Source organism: Nerophis ophidion, linkage group LG03 (genome assembly GCF_033978795.1).
Source record: "Nerophis ophidion isolate RoL-2023_Sa linkage group LG03, RoL_Noph_v1.0, whole genome shotgun sequence".
NCBI classification, from domain to species: Eukaryota; Metazoa; Chordata; class Actinopteri; order Syngnathiformes; family Syngnathidae; genus Nerophis; species Nerophis ophidion.
In genome coordinates, this window is record NC_084613.1 from 10,454,564 (window position 1) to 10,476,300 (window position 21,737).

The 21,737-nt window shown below is 41.2% G+C and overlaps 1 protein-coding gene across 1 annotated transcript in view; it reads right to left on the reverse strand.

The window, feature by feature from the left end:
• LOC133549100 (uncharacterized) overlaps window positions 1-21,676 on the reverse strand; it is a 36,863-nt gene extending 15,187 nt beyond the window's left edge. The window contains exons 1-10 of the mRNA XM_061894233.1: window positions 21,544-21,676; window positions 15,567-15,673; window positions 15,381-15,495; window positions 12,860-12,976; window positions 12,707-12,768; window positions 10,205-10,357; window positions 8,123-8,314; window positions 3,939-4,038; window positions 1,228-1,369; window positions 958-1,141 (exon numbers count right to left, since the gene is read on the reverse strand). Of these exons, the coding sequence (XP_061750217.1) occupies window positions 958-1,141; window positions 1,228-1,369; window positions 3,939-4,038; window positions 8,123-8,314; window positions 10,205-10,357; window positions 12,707-12,768; window positions 12,860-12,976; window positions 15,381-15,495; window positions 15,567-15,673; window positions 21,544-21,613 (1,242 nt within the window). The 5' untranslated portion in view covers window positions 21,614-21,676. The remainder of the gene's footprint in view (window positions 1-957; window positions 1,142-1,227; window positions 1,370-3,938; window positions 4,039-8,122; window positions 8,315-10,204; window positions 10,358-12,706; window positions 12,769-12,859; window positions 12,977-15,380; window positions 15,496-15,566; window positions 15,674-21,543) is intronic.
• Between the last annotated feature and the right edge of the window lie 61 nt (window positions 21,677-21,737).

A 21,737-nucleotide genomic window follows, 5' to 3' on the forward strand; every position in this document is an offset into this window, starting at 1 on the left:
GCTGACGTGTGTGACCCACCAAACCTGCTAGGAGGTAACTTCTACAGAAGGCATGACGTACCTCTTCCTGAAAATAGCCTAATTTCTGTGTAAAATGTGTTGGTTAGAGATTTGTTATTGACAAAATGCTTGCTTATTCAGCTATTATAGTCCCAGCACCTCAACCCCTAGTACAGGGGTCGGCAATCTTTACCACTCAAGGAGATATTTTCACCCGTTTCACAAAATAAAGAAAACAATGGAAGCCACAAAACTCTTTTGAAATTTAAAATGAAATAACACAGCATACAAAGTTTTTTCTTTTGCTTTGTGCTATGTATAAACCAGGGGTCTCAGTCACGCGGCCCGCACGTTAATATGACAATTTGAAATTAGTGCGGCCTGCGAGTTTTATGTGATTGCCGCTTGACATCCTCGCAGTTGCCAACCGTCCCAATTTTTTCGGAGACTCCCGAATTTCACAGTAACTAGCCCCTCAAATGTCTGCTAATCTTCAAACAAACGATAATAATAAGGGCGTTCTATGATGGCAATACGTTTGACGCCCTCTACGACCGTAACTAATAGCTTGCCTGCCCATTCACATAATGTATGGAGCTCCTGCAGACACACGTAAGTGACCGCAAGGCATACTGGTTCAACAGCAATACAGGTCACACTGAGGGTGGCCGAATAAACAACTTTAACACTCTTACTAATATGCGCCATACTGAAAACCCACAGCAAACAAAAATGCCAAACACATTTCGGGAGAATATCTGCACCGTAACACAACAGAACAAATACCCAGAATCCCATGCATCCCTAACTCTTCCGGGCTATATTATACACCCCCGCTACCACCAAACCTCGCCCACCTCAACCGACGCACGGGGGGATACAGAATTTTGACCATGATCGCAGTAACATTTCTGGCCTGATTCTTTAATACTGAATGTACAAAGCGTGGCGCCGTACCGGGATGAAGAGGATGCACCCGAGCAACGTGCCGGTCAGCGCCGCCTTCACCACCTCCTGCAGGCACGGGTTGGCTTTGCGGTGACCCCTGATGAGAGCCGTGATGTAAAAGGTCAGCTCGGTGATGGAGCCGAACGTGGCGTTGACGACTGCGCCCACGGCAAAGTTGCTCTGGGCCGAGATGCTGCGGGTTTGCAAAAAGGAGGGGGAAACATTAACCAAATTGCAAGTAGAAGTTGTGTGAAATGACTTCAAGGTCAGGATCCCCACCTGGCGATGCCCATGCCGATGTAATACGACAGCGGTATGATGGAACCTAGCGCTACGGCGAACTTGACCTGGGAGCTGGCGTAGCGGTTTTCCCGGTCGATGTAGCCGATTATCAGGGCGAATATTACAAGAGGGAGGAGATCTGAGAGGTCGGTCAAAGGTGATAATCATGTTCATGGTAGGGGCAAAAAGGATCATTTATCTGATGTTATCAGTCTGTCCTAGCAAGTGCCACTTTCTTTGGACAGGCTGACCAGGAAATGTGTCTCTGTGACGGGGAGAACATGTGGACTCTGTGCTTGAGAGAAGGAAGAAGGCATCCTGAAGAACCCCGGACATGACACTATGGCCGCCCAGAGGAGTCACCGTAGCAACAGGCTCCTCTCATTACACTGCAGAACGGAATGCTTGAAGAGAACTTTTGTTCATTCAGTCATAATCCTGTTGTTTTTTTATGAAGTATAAAAATTAGGGCTGGGCAACGATTAAAAATTGTAATCGAAGTTGATCGCACTATTTCTCAGATTAATCGCGATTAACTGCATTGTATACGCAAAGCCTAATAATGAATTCAAAAGTATTGTGTAGTGCACCTTTATTGGAATATTCCCCCACATGAACAAAAGCGCCAAAACATTTGTTGTGCAAACACAATTTAAATCAGTCCTTGTTAAATAGTAGCAGTTAAATAGCATATTTTATGAAAATCAAATCAAAAAATATAAATACAAACATTTACACTTATTGCCACTGCCAAGGTATTTAAGTTATCCTGTTTGTTATGGAAAATAAATATAATCTACATACAAATCTCTGAGCCACAATCATAACATCCAAACAGGCAATTTCTGAGGTAACAGCAGAAACATTTTTTTTTATCAGGGATCTTATGTTTAAAAAACCTATATTATAGGTAGTGGGCTGTTTTAGGGAATTTTTGATCAAATTATCCGTAGTAGCAATATTAATAATGTTGTGTTTATTCTGCGTAGTGCACTTAAAATAATTATGACCATATCTAGGAATTGATATGATGGGAATTTTCCGATTGTTTGCTTGGTGCTTTGATAAACTGAACGCACGATATACATGGTACTATATTGTGATGTTATGAGCCAGGGAAATAAAGAACTCCCCTACCCAGCATGCAACAGGAGTGACAAGCATGCGCGGTAGCCCGGTATAGGTTGTGTCGCCATGACGGCATCTTGTATGTTGTGATATGCACGCTCTGAAAGCAAACGTTAAGAACTCAGCCAACACTCCTCGTCTGCATTATTCATAAATAGACAGACAACGCATATACTCCGCTGCTTCACAGGCCGCTGGATGTAGCCGGCAAAAAATTCCCATGCTAGCTAGCACGCGTCATTCAGTCCAAAACGGCCCGATCTATCCATATTCAGAATTGTCTGGCGGTCGTAAGTGATCCCGGAGTGACCACGCTGTAAGCCAGCCATGAAATTTGCAGAATTGTCCGGTATTTTTGCCAAATGTTCCATCTTTACCAGGAGCCCCTCGACGCCGAAGCCAATCCGGCCGACGCCGTCTTGTTAAGAAAAGGCGTTAACAAAATAAAAGCATGTAAACAACAGACGCAAATGTGCGATAAAATAATTGTCGGCGTTAATAGATTGATGAGTTAACTCGTATTTAACGCATTAATTTGCCCACCCCCAATAAAAATAATTATGATCAAATGCTTTGGCAATGATGTAACATACTAATATCATGAGGGTAAATCCTTATTGATTTATATTCATGTATTACCGTATTTTTCGGAGTATAAGTCGCTCCGGAGTATAAGTCGCACCGGCCGAAAATGCATAACCAAGAAGAAAAAAAACAAAACATATATAAGTCGCACTGGAGTATAAGTCGCATTTTTGGGGGAAATTTATTTGATAAAACCCAACACCAAGAATAGACATTTGAAAGGCAATTTAAAATAAATAAAGAATAGTGAACAACAGGCTGAATATGGGGACGGCGTGGCGAAGTTGGGAGAGTGGCCGGGTTACTGGTTCAATTCCCACCTTCTACCATCCTAGTCAAGTCCGTTGTGTCCTCGAGCAAGACACTTCACCCTTTGCTCCTTGCATGGCAGCTCCCCCCATCAGTGTGTGAATGTGTGTGTGAATGGGTGAATGTGGAAATACTGTCAAAGTGCTTTGGGCTCCTTAAAAAGGGGTAGAAAAGCGCTATAGAAGTACAACCATTTACCATTTACATTGTATGAGGCATAAATAACCAACGGAGAAGGTGCCTGGTATGTTAACGTAACATATTATGGTAAGAGTCATTCAAATAACTAACATATAGAACATGCTATACCTTTACCAAACAATCTGTCACTCCTAATCGATGAATCCCATGAAATCTTATACGTCTCTTACGTGAATGAGCTAAATATCATTATTTGATATTTTACAGAAATGTGTTAATAATTTCACACATAAGTTGCTCCTGAGTATAAGTCGCACCCCAAACTATGAAAAAAACTGCGACTTATAGTCCAAAAAATACAGTACTTACTATTATAGCGGTTCTCTAAGGGCAGCCAAAACTGCCATGTTAAAGAGAGTTTGTCACCCCTGGTCTCGATGCTGGTCGATCTGGTTTACAGTATTTAGTCCACATCAGTGACTTGTACGCCCCAATGGCACACTCATCAATGCATTTTCCCACAAAAAACACAATAAAAAGGATACTGACAGCAAATACATTGATGCCATCCACAGTATACTTGTAGTAGTACCAGTTTGCTGCATGGTAACAGCACAGCAGTGTCCTGCCCTTGTAGCCTTGATGCTGAAGTGCAAACAAAAAGATATGTTAATTATAACAATAATAATAATAACTACGGTATTTTTCGGACTATAAGTCGCAGTTTTTTTCATAGTTTGGCCAGGGGTGCGACTTTTACTCAGGAGCGACTTATGTGTGAAATTATTAACACATTACCATGTAATATCAAATAATATTATTTAGCTCATTCACGTAAGAGACTAGACGTATAAGATTTCTTGGGATTTATCGATTAGGAGTGAGAGATTGTTTGGTAAAGGTATAGCATGTTCTATATGTTATATTTATTTGAATGACTCTTACCATAATATGTTACGTTAACATACCAGGCACCTTCTCAGTTGGTTGTTATGCATCATATAACGTACACTTATTCAGCCTGTTGTTCACTATTCTTTATTTATTTTAGTGAAGTGAATTACATTTATATAGCGCTTTTTCTCAAGTGACTCAAAGCGCTTTACATAGTGAAACCCAATATCTAAGTTACATTTAAACCAGTGTGGGTGGCACTGGGAGCAGGTGGGTAAAGTGCCTTGCCCAAGGACACAACGGCAGTGACTAGAACGGCGGAAGCGGGAATCGAACCTGCAACCCTCAAGTTGCTAGCACGGCCACTCTACCAACCGAGCTATGCCGCCCCAAATTGCCTTTCAAATGTCCATTCTTGGTGTTGGGTTTTATCAAATAAATTTCCCCAAAAATGCGACCTATACTCCAGTGCGACTTATATATGTTTTTTTCCTTCTTTATTGTGCATTTTTGGCAGGTGCGACTTATACTCCGGAGCGACTTATACTGTGTACAGGACAACTCTCATGATACGCTGCTCGGATCATGACATATTCTAGTTTTGGTTCTGTTTTTGTATCTCGTCTTGTTTTTTGACTTCCTTAGTTCCTGGTGGCACTTCCTGTTTGGTTATGAATACGGTAGATGAGGCAATTACTGAAGGAATTGCGTGTGAATGCTCCAATGCTGAAGTTAAACTGAAATCCTGGATTTTTTTTTTTGGGGAATTGTTGAAGTAGAGCACACAATTCCCAAACAGGCTGAATATTTTGAAGTTGGAACAGTTTGAATCAGATGAAAAATGTGGGAGTTAGGGCTGCGAATCTTTGGGTGTCCCACGATTCGATTCAATATCGATTCTTATATATCGTTTTTTTTTCGATTCAACGCGATTCTCGATTCAAAAACGATATTTTTCCGATTCAAAACGATTCTGTATTCATTCAATACATAGGATTTCAGCAGGATCTAACCCAGTCTGCTGACATGCAAGCAGAGTAGTATTTTTTTTTTTAAACTTCTATAATTGTGAACTACAATGTTTTATGAACTGATTGCAATAATGTAAATTTGTTTTAACTATTAAACGAACCAAAAATATGACTTATTTTATCTTTGTGAAAATATTGGACACAGTGTGTTGTCAAGCTTATGAGATGCGATGCAAGTGTAAGCCACTGTGACACTATTGTTCTTTTTTTATTTTTTTATAAATGTCTAAAGATAATGTCAATGAGGGATTTTTAATCACTGCTATGCTGAAATTATAACTAATGTTGATACTGTTGTTGATAATATTCATTTTTATTTCACTACTTTTGGTTTGTTCTGTGTCGTTTGTGTCTTCTCTCAATTGCTCTGTTTATTGCAGTTCTGAGTGTTGCTGGGTCAGGTTTGGTTTTGGAATTGGATTGCATTGTTATGGTATTGCTGTGTATTGTTTTGTTGGATTGACAATAAATTTAAAAAAAAAAAAAAAAAATCAATAAAAAAAAAAAAAGAGAATCGATTCTGAATCGCACAACGTGAGAATCGCGATTCGTATTCTAATCTATTTTTCCCCAAACCCTAGTGGAAGTTGTGGCACTTGGAAAAATGTCCCATTCTTTTCAATGGGAAATTTGGGAATTTCAGAAAAAGCGGGAATTTTTTTGAAAATGGTAAACTTGAACGGCCTGAATGACTTAAAGGCCTACTGAAACCCACTACTACCCACCACGCAGTCTGATAGTTTATATATCAGTGATGAAATATTAACATTGCAACACATGCCAATACGGCTTTTTTAGTTTACTAAATTGCAATTTTAAATTTCCCGCGAGTTTCTTGTTGAAAACGTTGCGGAATGATGACGCGTAGGCGTGACCTAACGGACTGTCAGGAAATATTAGCAGCTGCACCACTCGCGGCTAAAAGTCGTCTGCTTTAATCGCATAATTACACAGTATTTTGGACATCTGTGTTGCTGAATATTTTGCAATTTGTTCAATTAATAATGGAGACTATAAAAAACAATGCTGTTGGTGGAAAGCGGTGGATTGCAGCTGTCTTTAGCACCGAGACACATCCGATGTTTCTTGGTTTGTTGTGAAGCGGAGCGGTCAAGCGAACATGTTTTCTCTCCGTCAACCAGCATGTTTTTGGATGGTGAAATTGTGATATATGTCTTATCGGAGAAATCATTGGATTATTCGACATCCTGCAGCAGCGGCCGCTGTGAGCTTGGTTCCTCGGCTTCTCTCTGAGACACTTTATGTTCACCGCAGCCATCCGACCTTGAGGTATGTCTTTACAATCTTTTACAATTTTTTAAATCTCACTAAAAAACTATTAAAACAATAAGCAGATAAGGGATCTTCCAGAATTATCCTAGTACATGTATCTAATTACATCTGAAACGCTCACACTGCCGTCGCCTGGAGCCGTTGCTTTTTTTTCTTTTTCTATTCCTTCACTATCAATATCCTAATTCACAAATCTTTCATCCTCGCTCAAATTAATGGGGAAATTGTCGCTTTCTCGGTCCGAATTGTTCTTACTGCTGGTGGCTCCCATTACAAACAATGGGAATATGTGTGGAGCCCTGCAACCAGTGATGTCACGCGCACATACTTCCGGTACAGGCAGGGCTTTTCTATTAGCGACCAAAAGTTGCGGACTTTATCGTCAATGTTCTCTACTAAATCCTTTCAGCAAAAATATGGCAATATCACGAAATGATCAAGTATGACACATAGAATGGACCTGCTATTCCCGTTTAAATAAGAACATCTCATTTCAGTAGGCCTTTAAAATGGTTCGTGTTGGAATTTTTCAAATCGGTCAAGAAATGTTGAAGTAGTAACATGTTGAATTGAGAAAGGGTATTACGGAATTCTTGGAATTTCGGGAAAAACGGGAATTTTTCCAGTTCAAAAAACAACTTTTTTTTTTGTCCTGATTAAGAAGAATGTTTTGACGGTGGAATGGTTGAAATGTGTTGAAAAATGTGGAAGGAGTAGTCTGCAGAAAAAAGGGTAGAAATAGCGCTTTGGAAAACCAGGAATTCTGGGAAAACCCTGGAATTTTTTGGAACTTAGAAAAAGGTAGTGTAAATTTCCAGGATGGTGGAATGTGTTGAAGGTGGAATGGTTTGAATCTGTTAAAAAAATGTGTAAATGATGAGAGTCTGAAAAATGGATGATTCACTTTGAATGGGGAAAGTGTCCCTAAAGACTGGGAATTCTAGGAAATCCGGGATTTTTTTTTTTTTTATAATTGTTGAAAGGAAGCACACAATTCCCAAACAGGCTGAATATTCTGAAGTTGGAATGGTTTGAATCGGTTAAAAAAGTGGAAATGGTGGAAGTTTAAAAAAATGGCCAATTCGTTTTAAATGGCAAAAATGTCCCGGACAACCTGGAATTCTGGGAAATCTGGGAATATTTTGGAATTAATCAAGAGAAAGCTCGCGATTTCCGAATAGGCTAAACAGTTGGAACGGTTTGAATCGGGTGAAAAATTTTGAAAATCTGGGGAAGAAGAGTAAGAAGAAGTTATTTAATAAATAGATGAATTTTGGTGTTAAAAAACATATGTGTGAAGGCTTAGGAGCATTCACACAATAATAATAATAATTGTAAAAAGCAGCAAAGCTACTACTCCGCCTGCCTCCTACCATCAATTGGTTACTATGGACCCCGACTTAAACAAGTTGAAAAACTTATTTGGGTGTTACCAATTAGTGGTCAATTGTACGGAATATGTACTGTACTGTGCAATCTACTAATAAAAGTTTCAATCAATCAATCCTTGCCTTCCGCTGTGAGCTGGCGGACACAGACACTTGCTCAGGAGGCAAGAGCAGGATGATGCCCAGAGTGCGTGCGTTCATCTTGGCTACAGGGATGGTGAAGACAAGGACCCAGGAGAAGAGGCAGACCAGCGAATGGATGACCACCATAGGAGGATATCCCAGCAGCAGCCACACATACGTGGAGAACCGGCACTGGGAAAAGAGAAACCAGTGTTTATTGTGGTTGGAATTTGTTAATCGAGCTCCTCCTATGCAGGGTATCTACAGGTTTCAGCAAGTAAAATTTAAGACTTTTTAAGACCTTTTTAATGCCACCTTGAATGAAATTTAAGACCGAAAAAATAATAAAAACATCTATAAATATAAGCGATGGTTGGGGATCCCACTGTACTACAACCTCAATGACAATCAGTCTGTTAGGACTTCGCATGGTTGCAGTTGTGTGACCTCAAGTATGCAAGAATCCAGGAGAGCAGAAAAGCAGGTAAGATGATTTTAATTTCATCAAAGTAAAAGATATAAACAGAAAGCAGTCTTGCATGGAGATGTTCCCAACATAGTTTTAACTTCGAGCACTGAGGAGTGCTCGAGTGAAACGTAAATAGACCTATGTTGATTGACAGCAGCTGAGGACCGCTGCCAATCAACGGCGAGTGTGACAAAAACAGTGCTCAGCGGAGTAAACAGGAAGTATAACAAAATAAGAGCACTGAACAGGAAATAAAGTACAAAACACGAAAAACTATCAGAAAGTAAGTGACAGATTGTTACACAGTCAAGTTTACTTTTCGTATGTTTATTAATAAACAAACTGATAAGCACCACTCTGCCAAACAGCTTATCAAAAATCTTGAGAGATTCAAAAACTTTGACATCCAAAACAAACAAACCAACACCAACGCCAGTAAAAACATAATAACCCAGGTGAGGGTAAAATAAATTACATTTGGTCAATAATAGTGCAATAATAGTGCAAAACAGTATATAATATTAACAACAAAACATGGACATCCAGTTGTTTCTTTTTCGTGCTTTGATTCAGTGTTTCATCGAACATTAACACATACCGAGACCCGTTGACTTGATCGAAGAGCAGGTTTTGGATGTGAGGTGCTAATCCGTGTCTCGTAATATATCCTGTTTTATCCGTTCCGCAGGAAAATGTATTAGCAACCTGAGAATAAGGAAACATCACACGAAAAAGATCGCCAATCCCGTCATTTGAGGCGCAGGATTGATGTTTCACCAGTGTGCAAGATCCTCGGATTTTAATGTTGCTGTCCCGCCGAAGATTGGTGTCAGGTCAGTGCTGCTAGCGGCAGTTGTTGCTAGCTGGGGGGGGCGTTGGCGCTGGACCCACGCAGAACTGAGAGATGCCCGGTGTTTGTTTTTGGCTCTCTGCCGCGATTTTATGCTTACCGCACTGCATGTGCGATTCGACCACTCTAATTCGGTGCAATTGACGTCGAGTGGATAAATGATAAATGGGTTGTACTTGTATAGCGCTTTGCTACCTTCAAGGTACTCAAAGCGCTTTGAGACTACTTCCACATTTACCCATTCACACACACATTCACACACCGATGGAGGGAGCTGCCATGCAAGGCGCCAACCAGCACCCATCAGGAGCAAGGGTGAAGTGTCTTGCTCAGGACACAACGGACGTGACGAGGTTGGTACTAGGTGGGATTTGAACCAGGGACCCTCGCAAAACTTGCATTTCCCCAAGCTGACTGGAAGTCGGGACGCGAGGAAGAAAGGAAGGAGTCTGCGTGCGACCCGACTATGCGCGCGACTGACACTGAAATCACTCACTTTTACTCAAAGACATGCCGTAACTTTTACTCAAAGACGTGCCCCGAAAAAAAAAAAAATGGCCCGACAATTTAAGACCATTGAGTACTGAATTTAAGACCATCTTAGGAATTTCTGATAAATGTAATCCTTTTTAAGGCCTTAATTTTAGATACATGAATTTAAGACTTTTTAAGGATCCGCGGATACCCTGCTATGGATCTTGGGTGTGCCTAATGAAGGGACAGGTGAGAATGCAGTACAAGGCGCCGTTTAAGAGTGTGTTACCCAGTAGTCCGAGTGCGCTGGTTGCTCCGAGGCCTCCGGAACTGGACTCTCCGCCGGTGAAGGCAGCAGAACCGGCGAGTTGTTCTCCACCCACTCCCCGGTGCACTCACAGTCAGGCATTTGTTCACAACATCTCCGGAACGCATCTCCCATCTGCCAGAAAAAAAAAAAAATCTCAATGATTACAACAATAATGCGCAACACAAACAAGAACCATGGACACGTGGTGTTTGCATACTGTGGCACTGCTCCGGCTGTTGGGTGTTTTTTTACAAATGTCCGATAATATCGGACTGCCGATATTATCGCCTGATAAATGCTTTAAAATGTAATATCGGAAATTATCTGTATCGGTTTTTAAATTATCGGTATCGGTTTCAAAAAGTAAAATGTATAACTTTTTGAAACGCCGCTGTGTACAAGGACGTAGGTGAACTACAGAGCGCCAATAAACTTTAAAGGCACTGCCTTTGCGTACCGGCACAGCCACAGAATATCTACGACTTTTCACACACACACAAGTGAATACAAGGCATACTTGGTCAACATCCATACAGGTCACATTGACGGTGGCCGTATAAACAACTTTAACACTGGTACAAACATGCGCCACACCAAACAAGAATGACAAACACATTTCGGGAGAACATCCACAACGTTTTTCAACAAAAGAAACAGAACAAATACCCAGAAACCCTTGCAGCACTAACCATTCCAGGACGCTACAATATGCACCCCCCGCTATTCCCCTACCCCCCAAATACCCAGAAACCCTTGCAGCACTAACTATTCCGGGACACTACAATATACACCGCCCGCTACGCCCCCCCAATTTCAACCCCGTCCACCCCAACCTCCTCATGCTCTCTTATGGAGAGAGCATGTCCCAAATTCCAAGCTGCTGTTTTGGAGGCATTTTTAAAAAAATAATGCACTTTGTGACTTCAATAATAAATATGGCAGTGCCATGTTGGCATTTTTATTCCCTAACTTGAGTTGATTTATTTTGTAAAACCTTGTCTGTATTTTTGGCACTATAAGTCGCAGGTTTTTTTCATAGTTTGGTTGGGGTGAGGGCTTCACGGTGGCAGAGGGGTTAGTGCGTCTGCCTCACAATACGAAGGTGCTGCAGTCCTGGGTTCAAATCCAGGCTCGGGATCTTTCTGTGTGGAGTTTGCATGTTCTCCCCGTGAATGCGTGGGTTCCCTCCGGGTACTCCGGCTTCCTCCCACTTCCAAAGACATGCACCTGGGGATAGGTTGATTGGCAACACTAAAATTGGCCCTAGTGTGTGAATGTGAGTGTGAATGTTGTCTGTCTATCTGTGTTGGCCCTGCGATGAGGTGGCGACTTGTCCAGGGTGTACCCCGCCTTCCGCCCGATTGTAGCTGAGATAGGCGCCAGCGCCCCCCGCGACCCCGAACAGGAATAAGCGGCAGAAAATGGGGTGGGGGATGGGTGGTTGGGGTGCGACATATACTCCAGAGCGACTTATGTGTGAAATTATTAACACATTACTGTAAAATATCAAATAATATTCATCTCATTCGCGGAAGAGACGTAAAAAATGTCAGCAATCGTCACACACACGTCAACCAATAAGAATTCGGCGGGGGAGGGTCATGGCAAAAGTGGATTGTGGGTCATGGAATTAATGCTAACTGCTATATGCTACTGCCATAGCTATTAAAATGGATCATTTCAACGTTGGCGGTAACTTATAAAAACTGAGAAGGGCTGAACAAAAATGACACCGAAAAGGAAATCATGTACTGCAGATTACAAGCTGGACGTAGTGAAATATGCAGCAGAAAACGACAAGAGGAAGCGGCGCATACCTTTGGAGTTGGCAGAGTTGTTTAGAAGCGACATCGAGGAAGAAGATTTCATGGGATTTATCGATTAGGAGTGACAGATTGTTTGGTGAACATATAGCATGTTTTATTTGTTATAGTTATTTGAATGACTCTTACCATAATTTGTTACGTTAACATACCAGGCACCTTCTTTATTTTATTTATGCGTCATATAAAAGTACAATTATTCAACTTGTCGTTCACTATTCTTTATTTATTTTAAATTGCCTTTCAAATGTCTATTCTTGGTGCTGGGTTTTATCAATTAAATGTCCCCCCAAAAAGCGACTTATATATGTTTTTTCCCTTCTTTATTATGCATTTTGCGACTTATACTCCGAAAAATGCGGTATTTCTCTGCTTTGGTCATGTAACTCATTTACATGTGCTAATTTACAAGCATTTCTGTGGGAAAGCCACTCTTTGCCAGACATCTGCAGTACACTATGCACGCCTTATGCTGTCTGACCGCTTTGCAAAGTAAATAAACTCTTTAATTTTATGCGTATATATCTTAGGATATATATTTTTCCACACCACCACTTCAGAGTGAAAATGATATCATAAACAAATTAAAGGGGACCTAAAACGGAGCCTTGAGGAATGCCAATAAAAAATCCAACATATAAAAGGATAAAGGCAGTACCTCGTGAACCAGCTTGCCAAACGGCCATAGAAAGTAGCAGGACAACTTCCAGCACAGCTTTCCTTAAAGAGGTGGAACGAGGGAGAACTGAGCAAGCAGGACATTTGACCATAAAACCATGGAGAACTACGGCTATTGCAGCGGCCCACCTACCATAGGGTGCACCGACGACGGTGAGGAACATGAGTGTGCCCACCAGGAGGTACGCCAGGGACACCCACCAACCAAAAAGAACAACATACACTACATTTCCACAAGTGATGAGATCACCTGCCAAGACAAATAAAAATAATTTACACCCGCTGAAGTGAAATCAACAATTTTGGGAAAATGACTTTAGAGCAATACTTGTGGTTACTTTCTCAAACACAAGTCATAAAAATGAATACCGTATTTTCCTGACTATAAGGCGCATTTAAAATCCTTTTTTTCCCCCTCAAGACTCGACAGGGCACCTTATAACCTGGTGCGCCTCATGTAAGGACTACGTTTAGTTGAGCTTACCCGCCTCAACATGGTACATGGTGTAATGATATGTGTGACCAGTAGATGGCAGTTAAACATAGGAGATAAGTGTAGGATGCACCATTTGATGTGCTTCAACATAGGAGTATTATTATGGTGTGTGTATAAGGTAAGACATATTATCGTGCGTTTTATTTCATTCCTGCTGATCTGTATTTGGGATCTGCATGAATCCTGAAAAATTGTGCCAACACCGTAGTCGATAAGCTTCTTCTTTTTCTCTATTTTATTGTTATGGGACATTCATCCTTCACTGTTGTCATTTCTAATAAAAAGTAGTGCAAAGTTCTTAGTTGTATCTGTCAGTAAACTTGCCATGAAAGCGCTAAAACATACCGGTGTAGTGACTATATATTATTCACCCAAGAAACTTTATCAATCAATCAATCGTTTACTTATACAGCCCTAAATCACGAGTGTCTTAAAGGGCTGCGCAAGCCACAACGACATCCTCGGCTCAGATCCCACATCAGGGCAAGGAAAAACTCAACCCAATGGGATAATAATGAGAAACCTTGGAGGGGACCTCCCCCGGGCGACCGGTGCAATTGACGTCGAGTGGATTTAGCATAATACTGTGAGAGTCTAGTCCATAGTGGATGTAACATAATAGAGAGAGTCCAGTCCATAGTGGATCTAACAAAATAGTGAGAGTCCAGTCCATAGTGGATCTAACATAACGTAATAGTGAGAGTCCAGTCCATAGTGGATCTAACATAACATAATAGTGAGAGTCCAGTCCATAGTGGATCTAACATAACATAATAGTGAAAGTCCAGTCCATAGTGGATCTAACATAATAGTAAGAGTTCAGTCCATAGTTGATCTAGCATAATACTGTGAGAGTCTAGTCCATAGTGGTACTAACATAATAGTGAGACCGAGAGCAATGGATGTCGAGCGGGTCTAACATGATATTGTGAAAGTCCAGTCCAGAGTGGATCCAACATAATAGTGAGAGTCCAGTCCATAGTGGATCTAACATAATAGTGAAAGTCCAGTCCATAGTGGATATAACATAACATAATAGTGAGAGTCCAGTCCATAGTGGATCTAACATAATAGTGAGAGTCCAGTCCTGAGTGGATCAAACATAATAGTGAAAGTCCAGTCCATAGTTGATCTAGCATAATACTGTGAGAGTCTCGTCCATAGTGGTTCAAACATAATAGTGAAACCGAGAGCAATGAATGTCGAGCGGGTCTAACATGATATTGTGAAAGTCCAGTCCAGAGTGGATCCAACATAATAGTGAGAGTCCAGTCCATAGTGGATCTAACATTTTAGTGAGAGTCCAATCTTTAGTGGATCTAACATAATAGTGAGGGTCCAATTCATAGTGGATCAAACATAATAGTGAGAGTTCAGTCCATAGTGGATCTAATATAATAGTAAGAGTCCAGTCCATAGTGGATCTAACATAATAGTGAGAGTCTAGTCCATAGTGGATATAACATAATAGAGAGAGTCCAGTCCATAGTGGATCTAACAAAATAGTGAGAGTCCAGTCCATAGTGGATATAATATAACATAATAGTGAGAGTCCAGTCCTTAGTAGATCTAACATAATAGTGAGAGTCCAGTCCATGGTGGATCTAACATAATAGTGAGAGTCCAGTCCTTAGTGGATCTAACATAATAGTAAGAGTCCAGTCCATAGTGGATCTAACATAATAGTAAGAGTCCAGTCCATAGTGGATCTAACATAATAGTAAGAGTCCAGTCCATAGTGGGGCCATCAGGAGACCATCCCGAGCAGCGAGACAGGTCAGCAGCGCAGAGAAGTCCCCAACCGATCTTCAACCCAGCGCTTCCTCCGTGGCCACCGAACCTTTATGTATCTCTTATGTTTGACTGCCATCTACTGGTCACATTTATCATTACACCATGTACCAAATAAAATTGCTTTGAGGTGGGTAAGCTCAACCAAATGTATTCCTTACATCAGGCGCATGTCGAGTTTTGGGGAAAATTAAAGGGTTTCAAGTGCACCTTATAGTGCGATTAATACAGTAAGTGCGTGTAGCTGCTCTGGAGGAGTTCAAAAATCAAATAGAAAATGTGTATATTAGGTCTACAGCTTGGAGTTTGGACATCCATTCTAGGAAAGTCAATTCGGAACTGCAAGTCTGCATCAAAGCTCACTTACCTGGACCAGTGAGAGGCTTGACCACGTTTAGCTCCGAGTAAAGCTCTTTCACGACCTCCGAGCGGTCTTTAAAAGGACGCTCCGTCACGTGGCTCTTCCATTTTCTAAAGCCAAACTGAAGACAGAGAAAAGCGACACATTATTCGGCAATAAAGTTCGGGAACGCTGATCCGTAGATAATCTTACCCTGTAGTTGTTGACCAGCTTGTTGGCTTCCACTTCGTTCTCCGCTCTGATGGTCCTTATGCTCTGGATCTCCTCCCAGCTGTCGTCGTGAGCCTGGTGGCTTGGACCTGAGTGCAGGGACGTGACATTGAGGCTGCACCATTTGGAAAAACAAACTCATTTCAATTTTTCCCTAAAAAAAATGCGATTGCGGTTCAATTTACAATTTCTATATTACATACGCATAAAAGCATACATCTGCAAAAAATAACAAGTCAAAGGAAGACATGCTACTTTTACACTGTCAATCTAGCCCAGGGGTGTCAAACTCATTTTAGATTGGGGGCCACATGGAGAAAAATGTACGATAACTTAAAAATAAAGACAACTTCAGATTGGTTTATTCGATTAAAATTAAATGCTGTTGTTGAGTTTTTTACACTTACATATTATGGTTAATACTATTCTATTATTATTTATCGTTATTTATTCTTTCTGAATAAATTATTATGTTGGATCCACTATGGACTGGACTCTCACGCTATTGTGTTAGATCCACTATGGACTGGAGTCTCACTATAATGTTAGATCCACAATGGACTGGACTCTCTCACTAATTTGTTAGATCCACCATGGACTGGAATCTCACTATTATGTTAGATCCACTATGGACTGGACTCTCACAATATTATGTTAGATCCACTATGGACTGGACTCTCACAATATTATGTTAGATCCACTATGGACTGGACTCTCACACTGTTATATTAGATCCATTATGGACTAGACTCTCACACTATTATGTAAGATCCACTATAAACTGGACTCTCACTATTGTGTTAGATCCACTATGGACTGGACTCTCACGCTATTATGTTAGATCCACTATGGACTGGACTCTCACGCTATTATGTTAGATCCACTATGGACTGGACTCTCACTATTATATTAGAACCACTATGGACTGGACTCTCACTATTATGTTAGATCCACTGTGGACTGGACTCTCACGCTATTGTGTTAGATCCACTATGGACTGGAGTCTCACTATAATGTTAGATCCACAATGGACTGGACTCTCTCACTAATTTGTTAGATCCACCATGGACTGGAATCTCACTATTATGTTAGATCCACTATGGACTGGACTCTCACAATATTATGTTAGATCCACTATGGACTTGACTCTCACAATATTATGTTAGATCCACTATGGACTGGACTCTCACACTGTTATATTAGATCCATTATGGACTAGACTCTCACACTATTATGTAAGATCCACTATAAACTGGACTCTCACTATTGTGTTAGATCCACTATGGACTGGACTCTCACGCTATTATGTTAGATCCACTATGGACTGGACTCTCACGCTATTATGTTAGATCCACTATGGACTGGACTCTCACTATTATATTAGAACCACTATGGACTGGACTCTCACTATTATGTTAGATCCACTGTGGACTGGACTCTCACACTATTATGTTAGATCCACTATGGACTGGACTCTCACACTGTTATGTTAAATCCACTATGGACTGGACTTGCACTATTATGTTAGATCCACTATGGACTGGACTCTCACTATTATGTTAGATCCACCATGGACTGGACTTTCACACTATTATGTTAGATCCACTATGGACTGGACTCTCACACTATTATGTTAGATCCACTATAAACTGGACTCTCACTATTGTGTTAGATCCACTATGACCTGGACTCTCTAACTATTTTGTTAGATCCACTATGGACTGGACTCTCACTATTATGTTAGATCTACTATGGACTGGACTCTCACTATTTCGTTAGATCCACTATGGACTGGACACTCACTATTATGTTAGATCCACTATGGACTGGACGATCACGCTATTATGTTAGATCCATAAAAGCCATATTACATACAGATAGTGTGCCATGAGATATAAATTGAATTAAGAGGACTTAAAGGAAACTAAATGAGCTCAACAATAGCTACAAACGAGGCATAATGATGCAATATGTACATACAGCTAGCCTAAATAGCATGTTAGCATCGATTAGCTTGCAGTCTTGCAGTGACCAAATATACCCGATTAGCACTCCACACAAGTCAATAACATCAACAAAACTCACCTTTGTGCATTTGCGCACAGAATGAAAAGTTTGGTTGACAAAATGAGACGGAAAAAGAAGTCCTTGAAAGTCGGAGAAAGTTGTACATGTAAACAAACTATGGTGAGTTCAAGGACCGCCAAAATTAGTAGGACAAAACGGCGCGAGCCAAATACTTGAATCAGTACATCATGTCTAATACAAACAGTGTGCTTTATAACAATTAGGGAGGTTTGTGTCATGTTTGTCTTCCTACAGAAACCATATTAAAACAAAAAATAGATTTTTTCCCCTCATCTTTTCCCATTTTTGAAAAAGCTATAGAGAGCCACTAGAGCCAAGGGTTGCCGACCCCCGATCTAGCCCTTCAATGCAGTCTTTTGTTTTTGTTGCTATCATGAGACAATCTTGCACATTCCCCACTGTTGCAACCGACAATTGGGCTCCTTCCCTTTTTTTTATTTCCCATTTTGACTTTCATGAGTGCACGTGTAAAAATGTCACATAAACGTTTGTGACGTTTCGCGACATGAAGTGCAGTGAAAGGTTTTAAAATGTTGGCCACGTGCATTCGTATGCATAGACATTTTATTATAAGACACGGCATTGGCTGCTGTGACGCGAGAAATTGGGCCGCCATCTTGAAGTGGTGATGAGGAGCCGGCGAGCGGCCTAAACTGACAGTTGACAGGTAGAAAACAACAATGGTGTTTTATAGGTAGACGCGGCATTGGCTGCTGCGACGTGAGAAATGGGCCGCCATCTTGAAGTGGTGATGAGCAGCCTAAACTGACAGTTGACAGGTAGAAAACAAAAAGGGTGTTTTATAGGTAGACGCGGCATTGGCTGCTGTAATGCGAGAAATTGGGCCGCCATCTTGAAGTGGTGATGAGGAGCCGGCGAGCGACCTAAACTGACAGTTGACAGGTAGAAAACAAAAATGGTGTTTTATAGGTAGACGCGGCATTGGCTGCTGTAATGCGAGAAATTGGGCCGCCATCTTGAAGTGGTGATGAGGAGCCGGCAAACGACCTAAACTGACAGTTGACATGTATCCATCCATCCATCCATCCATTTTCTACCGCTTATTCCCTTTCGGGGTCGCGGGGGGCGCTGGCGCCTATCTCAGCTACAATCGGGCGGAAGGCGGGCTACACCCTGGACAAGTCGCCACCTCATCGCAGGGCCAACACAGATAGACAGACAACACTCACACTCACATTCACACACTAGGGCCAATTTAGTGTTGCCAATCAACCTATCCCCAGGTGCATGTCTTTGGAAGTGGGAGGAAGCCGGAGTACCCGGAGGGAACCCACGCATTCACGGGGAGAACATGCAAACTCCACACAGAAAGATCCCTAGCCTGGATTTGAACCCAGGACTGCAGGACCTTCGTATTGTGAGGCAGACGCACTAACCCCTCTGCCACCGTGACATGTAGAAAACAAAAATGGTATTTCATAAGTAGACGTGGCATTGGCTGCTGTGACGTGAGAAATGGGCCGCCATCTTGAAGTGGTGATGAGGAGCCGGCGAGCGACCTAAACTGACAGTTGACAGGTAGAAAACAAAAATGGTGTTTTATAGGTAGACGCGGCATTGGCTGCTGTAATGCGAGAAATTGGGCCGCCATCTTGAAGTGGTGATGAGGAGCCGGCAAACGACCTAAACTGACAGTTGACATGTAGAAAACAAAAATGGTATTTCATAAGTAGACGTGGCATTGGCTGCTGTGACGTGAGAAATGGGCCGCCATCTTGAAGTGGTGATGAGGAGCCGGCGAGCGACCTAAACTGACAGTTGACAGGTAGAAAACAAAAATGGTGTTTTATAGGTAGACGCGGCATTGGCTGCTGTAATGCGAGAAATTGGGCCGCCATCTTGAAGTGGTGATGAGGAGCCGGCAAACGACCTAAACTGACAGTTGACATGTAGAAAACAAAAATGGTATTTCATAAGTAGACGTGGCATTGGCTGCTGTGACGTGAGAAATGGGCCGCCATCTTGAAGTGGTGATGAGGAGCGGGCGAGCGGCCTTAACTGACAGTTGACATGTAGAAAACAAAAATGTTGTTTTTATAAGAAGACGCGGCATTGGCTGCTGTGACGCGAGAAATTGGGCCGCCATCTTGAAGTGGTGATGAGGAGCGGGCGAGCGACCTACACTGACCATAATAGAATTGCTCGTTATTAAATTAATTAAATTTAAAAATGTCATATTTGAATAACACAAAGTTGAAATAAATGATGAAGATAAAGATTGTAAGACAGAATTTTGTTTTATTCTGAATCCCGTGAAACAGATTGGCGGTTTTAGCTGATATAAAGACTTTCAGAAAATTATATATGTTTATGTTTAAGTATTTGGCAGACGCTTTTATCCAAAGCGACATACATAAAAAAATAAATAAAAATACATATAAAACTATTACTGTAAACATGATCATTTAAGGCCTGGGCAATTATTTCACACTGGGGGCCAGATTTAGATAAAAAAAAGTGTGTCTATTTTTAGGAACACTAATACAAAACCTCACAATAATGATTGAAAGCCTTAAATAAACGGAATGGAATTTGATTTTTTTTTTTTTACTGAATGAGACACCCAGAATGTACATGAAAATAAAGAATGTGGGATTTACAATATTAACTACGAATGATAAAACACTAAATATTGACAACATATTTTACAAACAACCGAAACGCTACCAAAATGCAACAAACATAGTGAAAAAAAACCTCCACCTACAATCTGAGATATCTAATAGTGACCATATGAAGTAATTAGATGACCATATTAAGTAATTAAATGACCATAGTAACTAATTAAATGACCATAGTAACTAATTAAATGACCATAGTAACTAATTAAATGACCATAGTAACTAATTAGATGACCATAGTAACTAAGAAGAAGAAGACTTCCGGTCATTAGAAAACATAACCACACATCATAATGGCAGCTACACTTTCCATTTAAAGCAATTGTGTATGGGTGAAAAAAAGAAGCACCAGTGTGACCCCAGGATGCAGGAAAAGTAGGTAATGTGCAGGTAATGATATGTTGAATGGGTACAGGCAGGAAACACCAGCAAAAGTCGGTCCCATCCATCGCTGCTTGCAGCTTTAATTTTTGTTGTTTTAACTTGTGAAAATGTATGAAGAAATGTCTTGTTGCATCAGCTAACGTGTTCTTTGATGTTTTCCTCTTACACACATGCTTATGTGAGCTATGGCTATGAGGTTTTTTTTCCCCACCTTGGCCTCGGTGGTTGAAAAACACAGAAAAAAATAAGGTGGCGGGCCAAATCTGGACCCTGGGCCTCGAGTTTGATACCTGTATTCAGTCTGTACCTACCATTCACTTTAGTTATTAAAAAAAAAACACATTTTTGTTAATAAAGACATAACTTATTATAACAGACATATTAATATCAAACATAGTGCGACCCCCTAAAGGGACAAGGGGTAGGAATATGGATGGATGGATAGTTGTCAGAAGTGACTGACATGGACCGGACACAAAATAAACGCACAGCATAGTAACGATCCATTTCCTACCGCTTGGGGTCGCGGCTGCATTCGGGCGGAAGGCGCCGCACACCCTGGACAAGTCGCTACTTATTGTGCACAAAGTTTTAATTTTTGATGTTTTTTTTTTTTTCTAAACATGTGTTGACATATATGTTTCCTCAGCTAGTTATACAAATGAATAGACGTAAATTATATTTGTGCACTTGTCGTGTTGTAATTAAGACAGCTATAAATAACATTAGCATGACGACAAAGTAAACAGGCACACTTTGCGTTGCGCATGACCGTTGAAAGTGTGGAAATATACTTCATATTTAGAGCAGTTTGCTGTCGCCAGTGGAGTTATTTTCTGGCTCACCCTGAGTTTGTTCAACCAGCCTCCTCCTCCGGTTGTCGGAGTCTGAGCCAAGCGGGGACCAGCGAGACATCTTTGGCCCGGAGAGCTGACGGACATTCAAGCTAGCGGATTTGACGCGCCACTAAGCCGAGGGACCCCGGCGAGGGGAATTGTGGGTAATGTAGTCAAACACTATGGTATGCGCTTAAACCTTT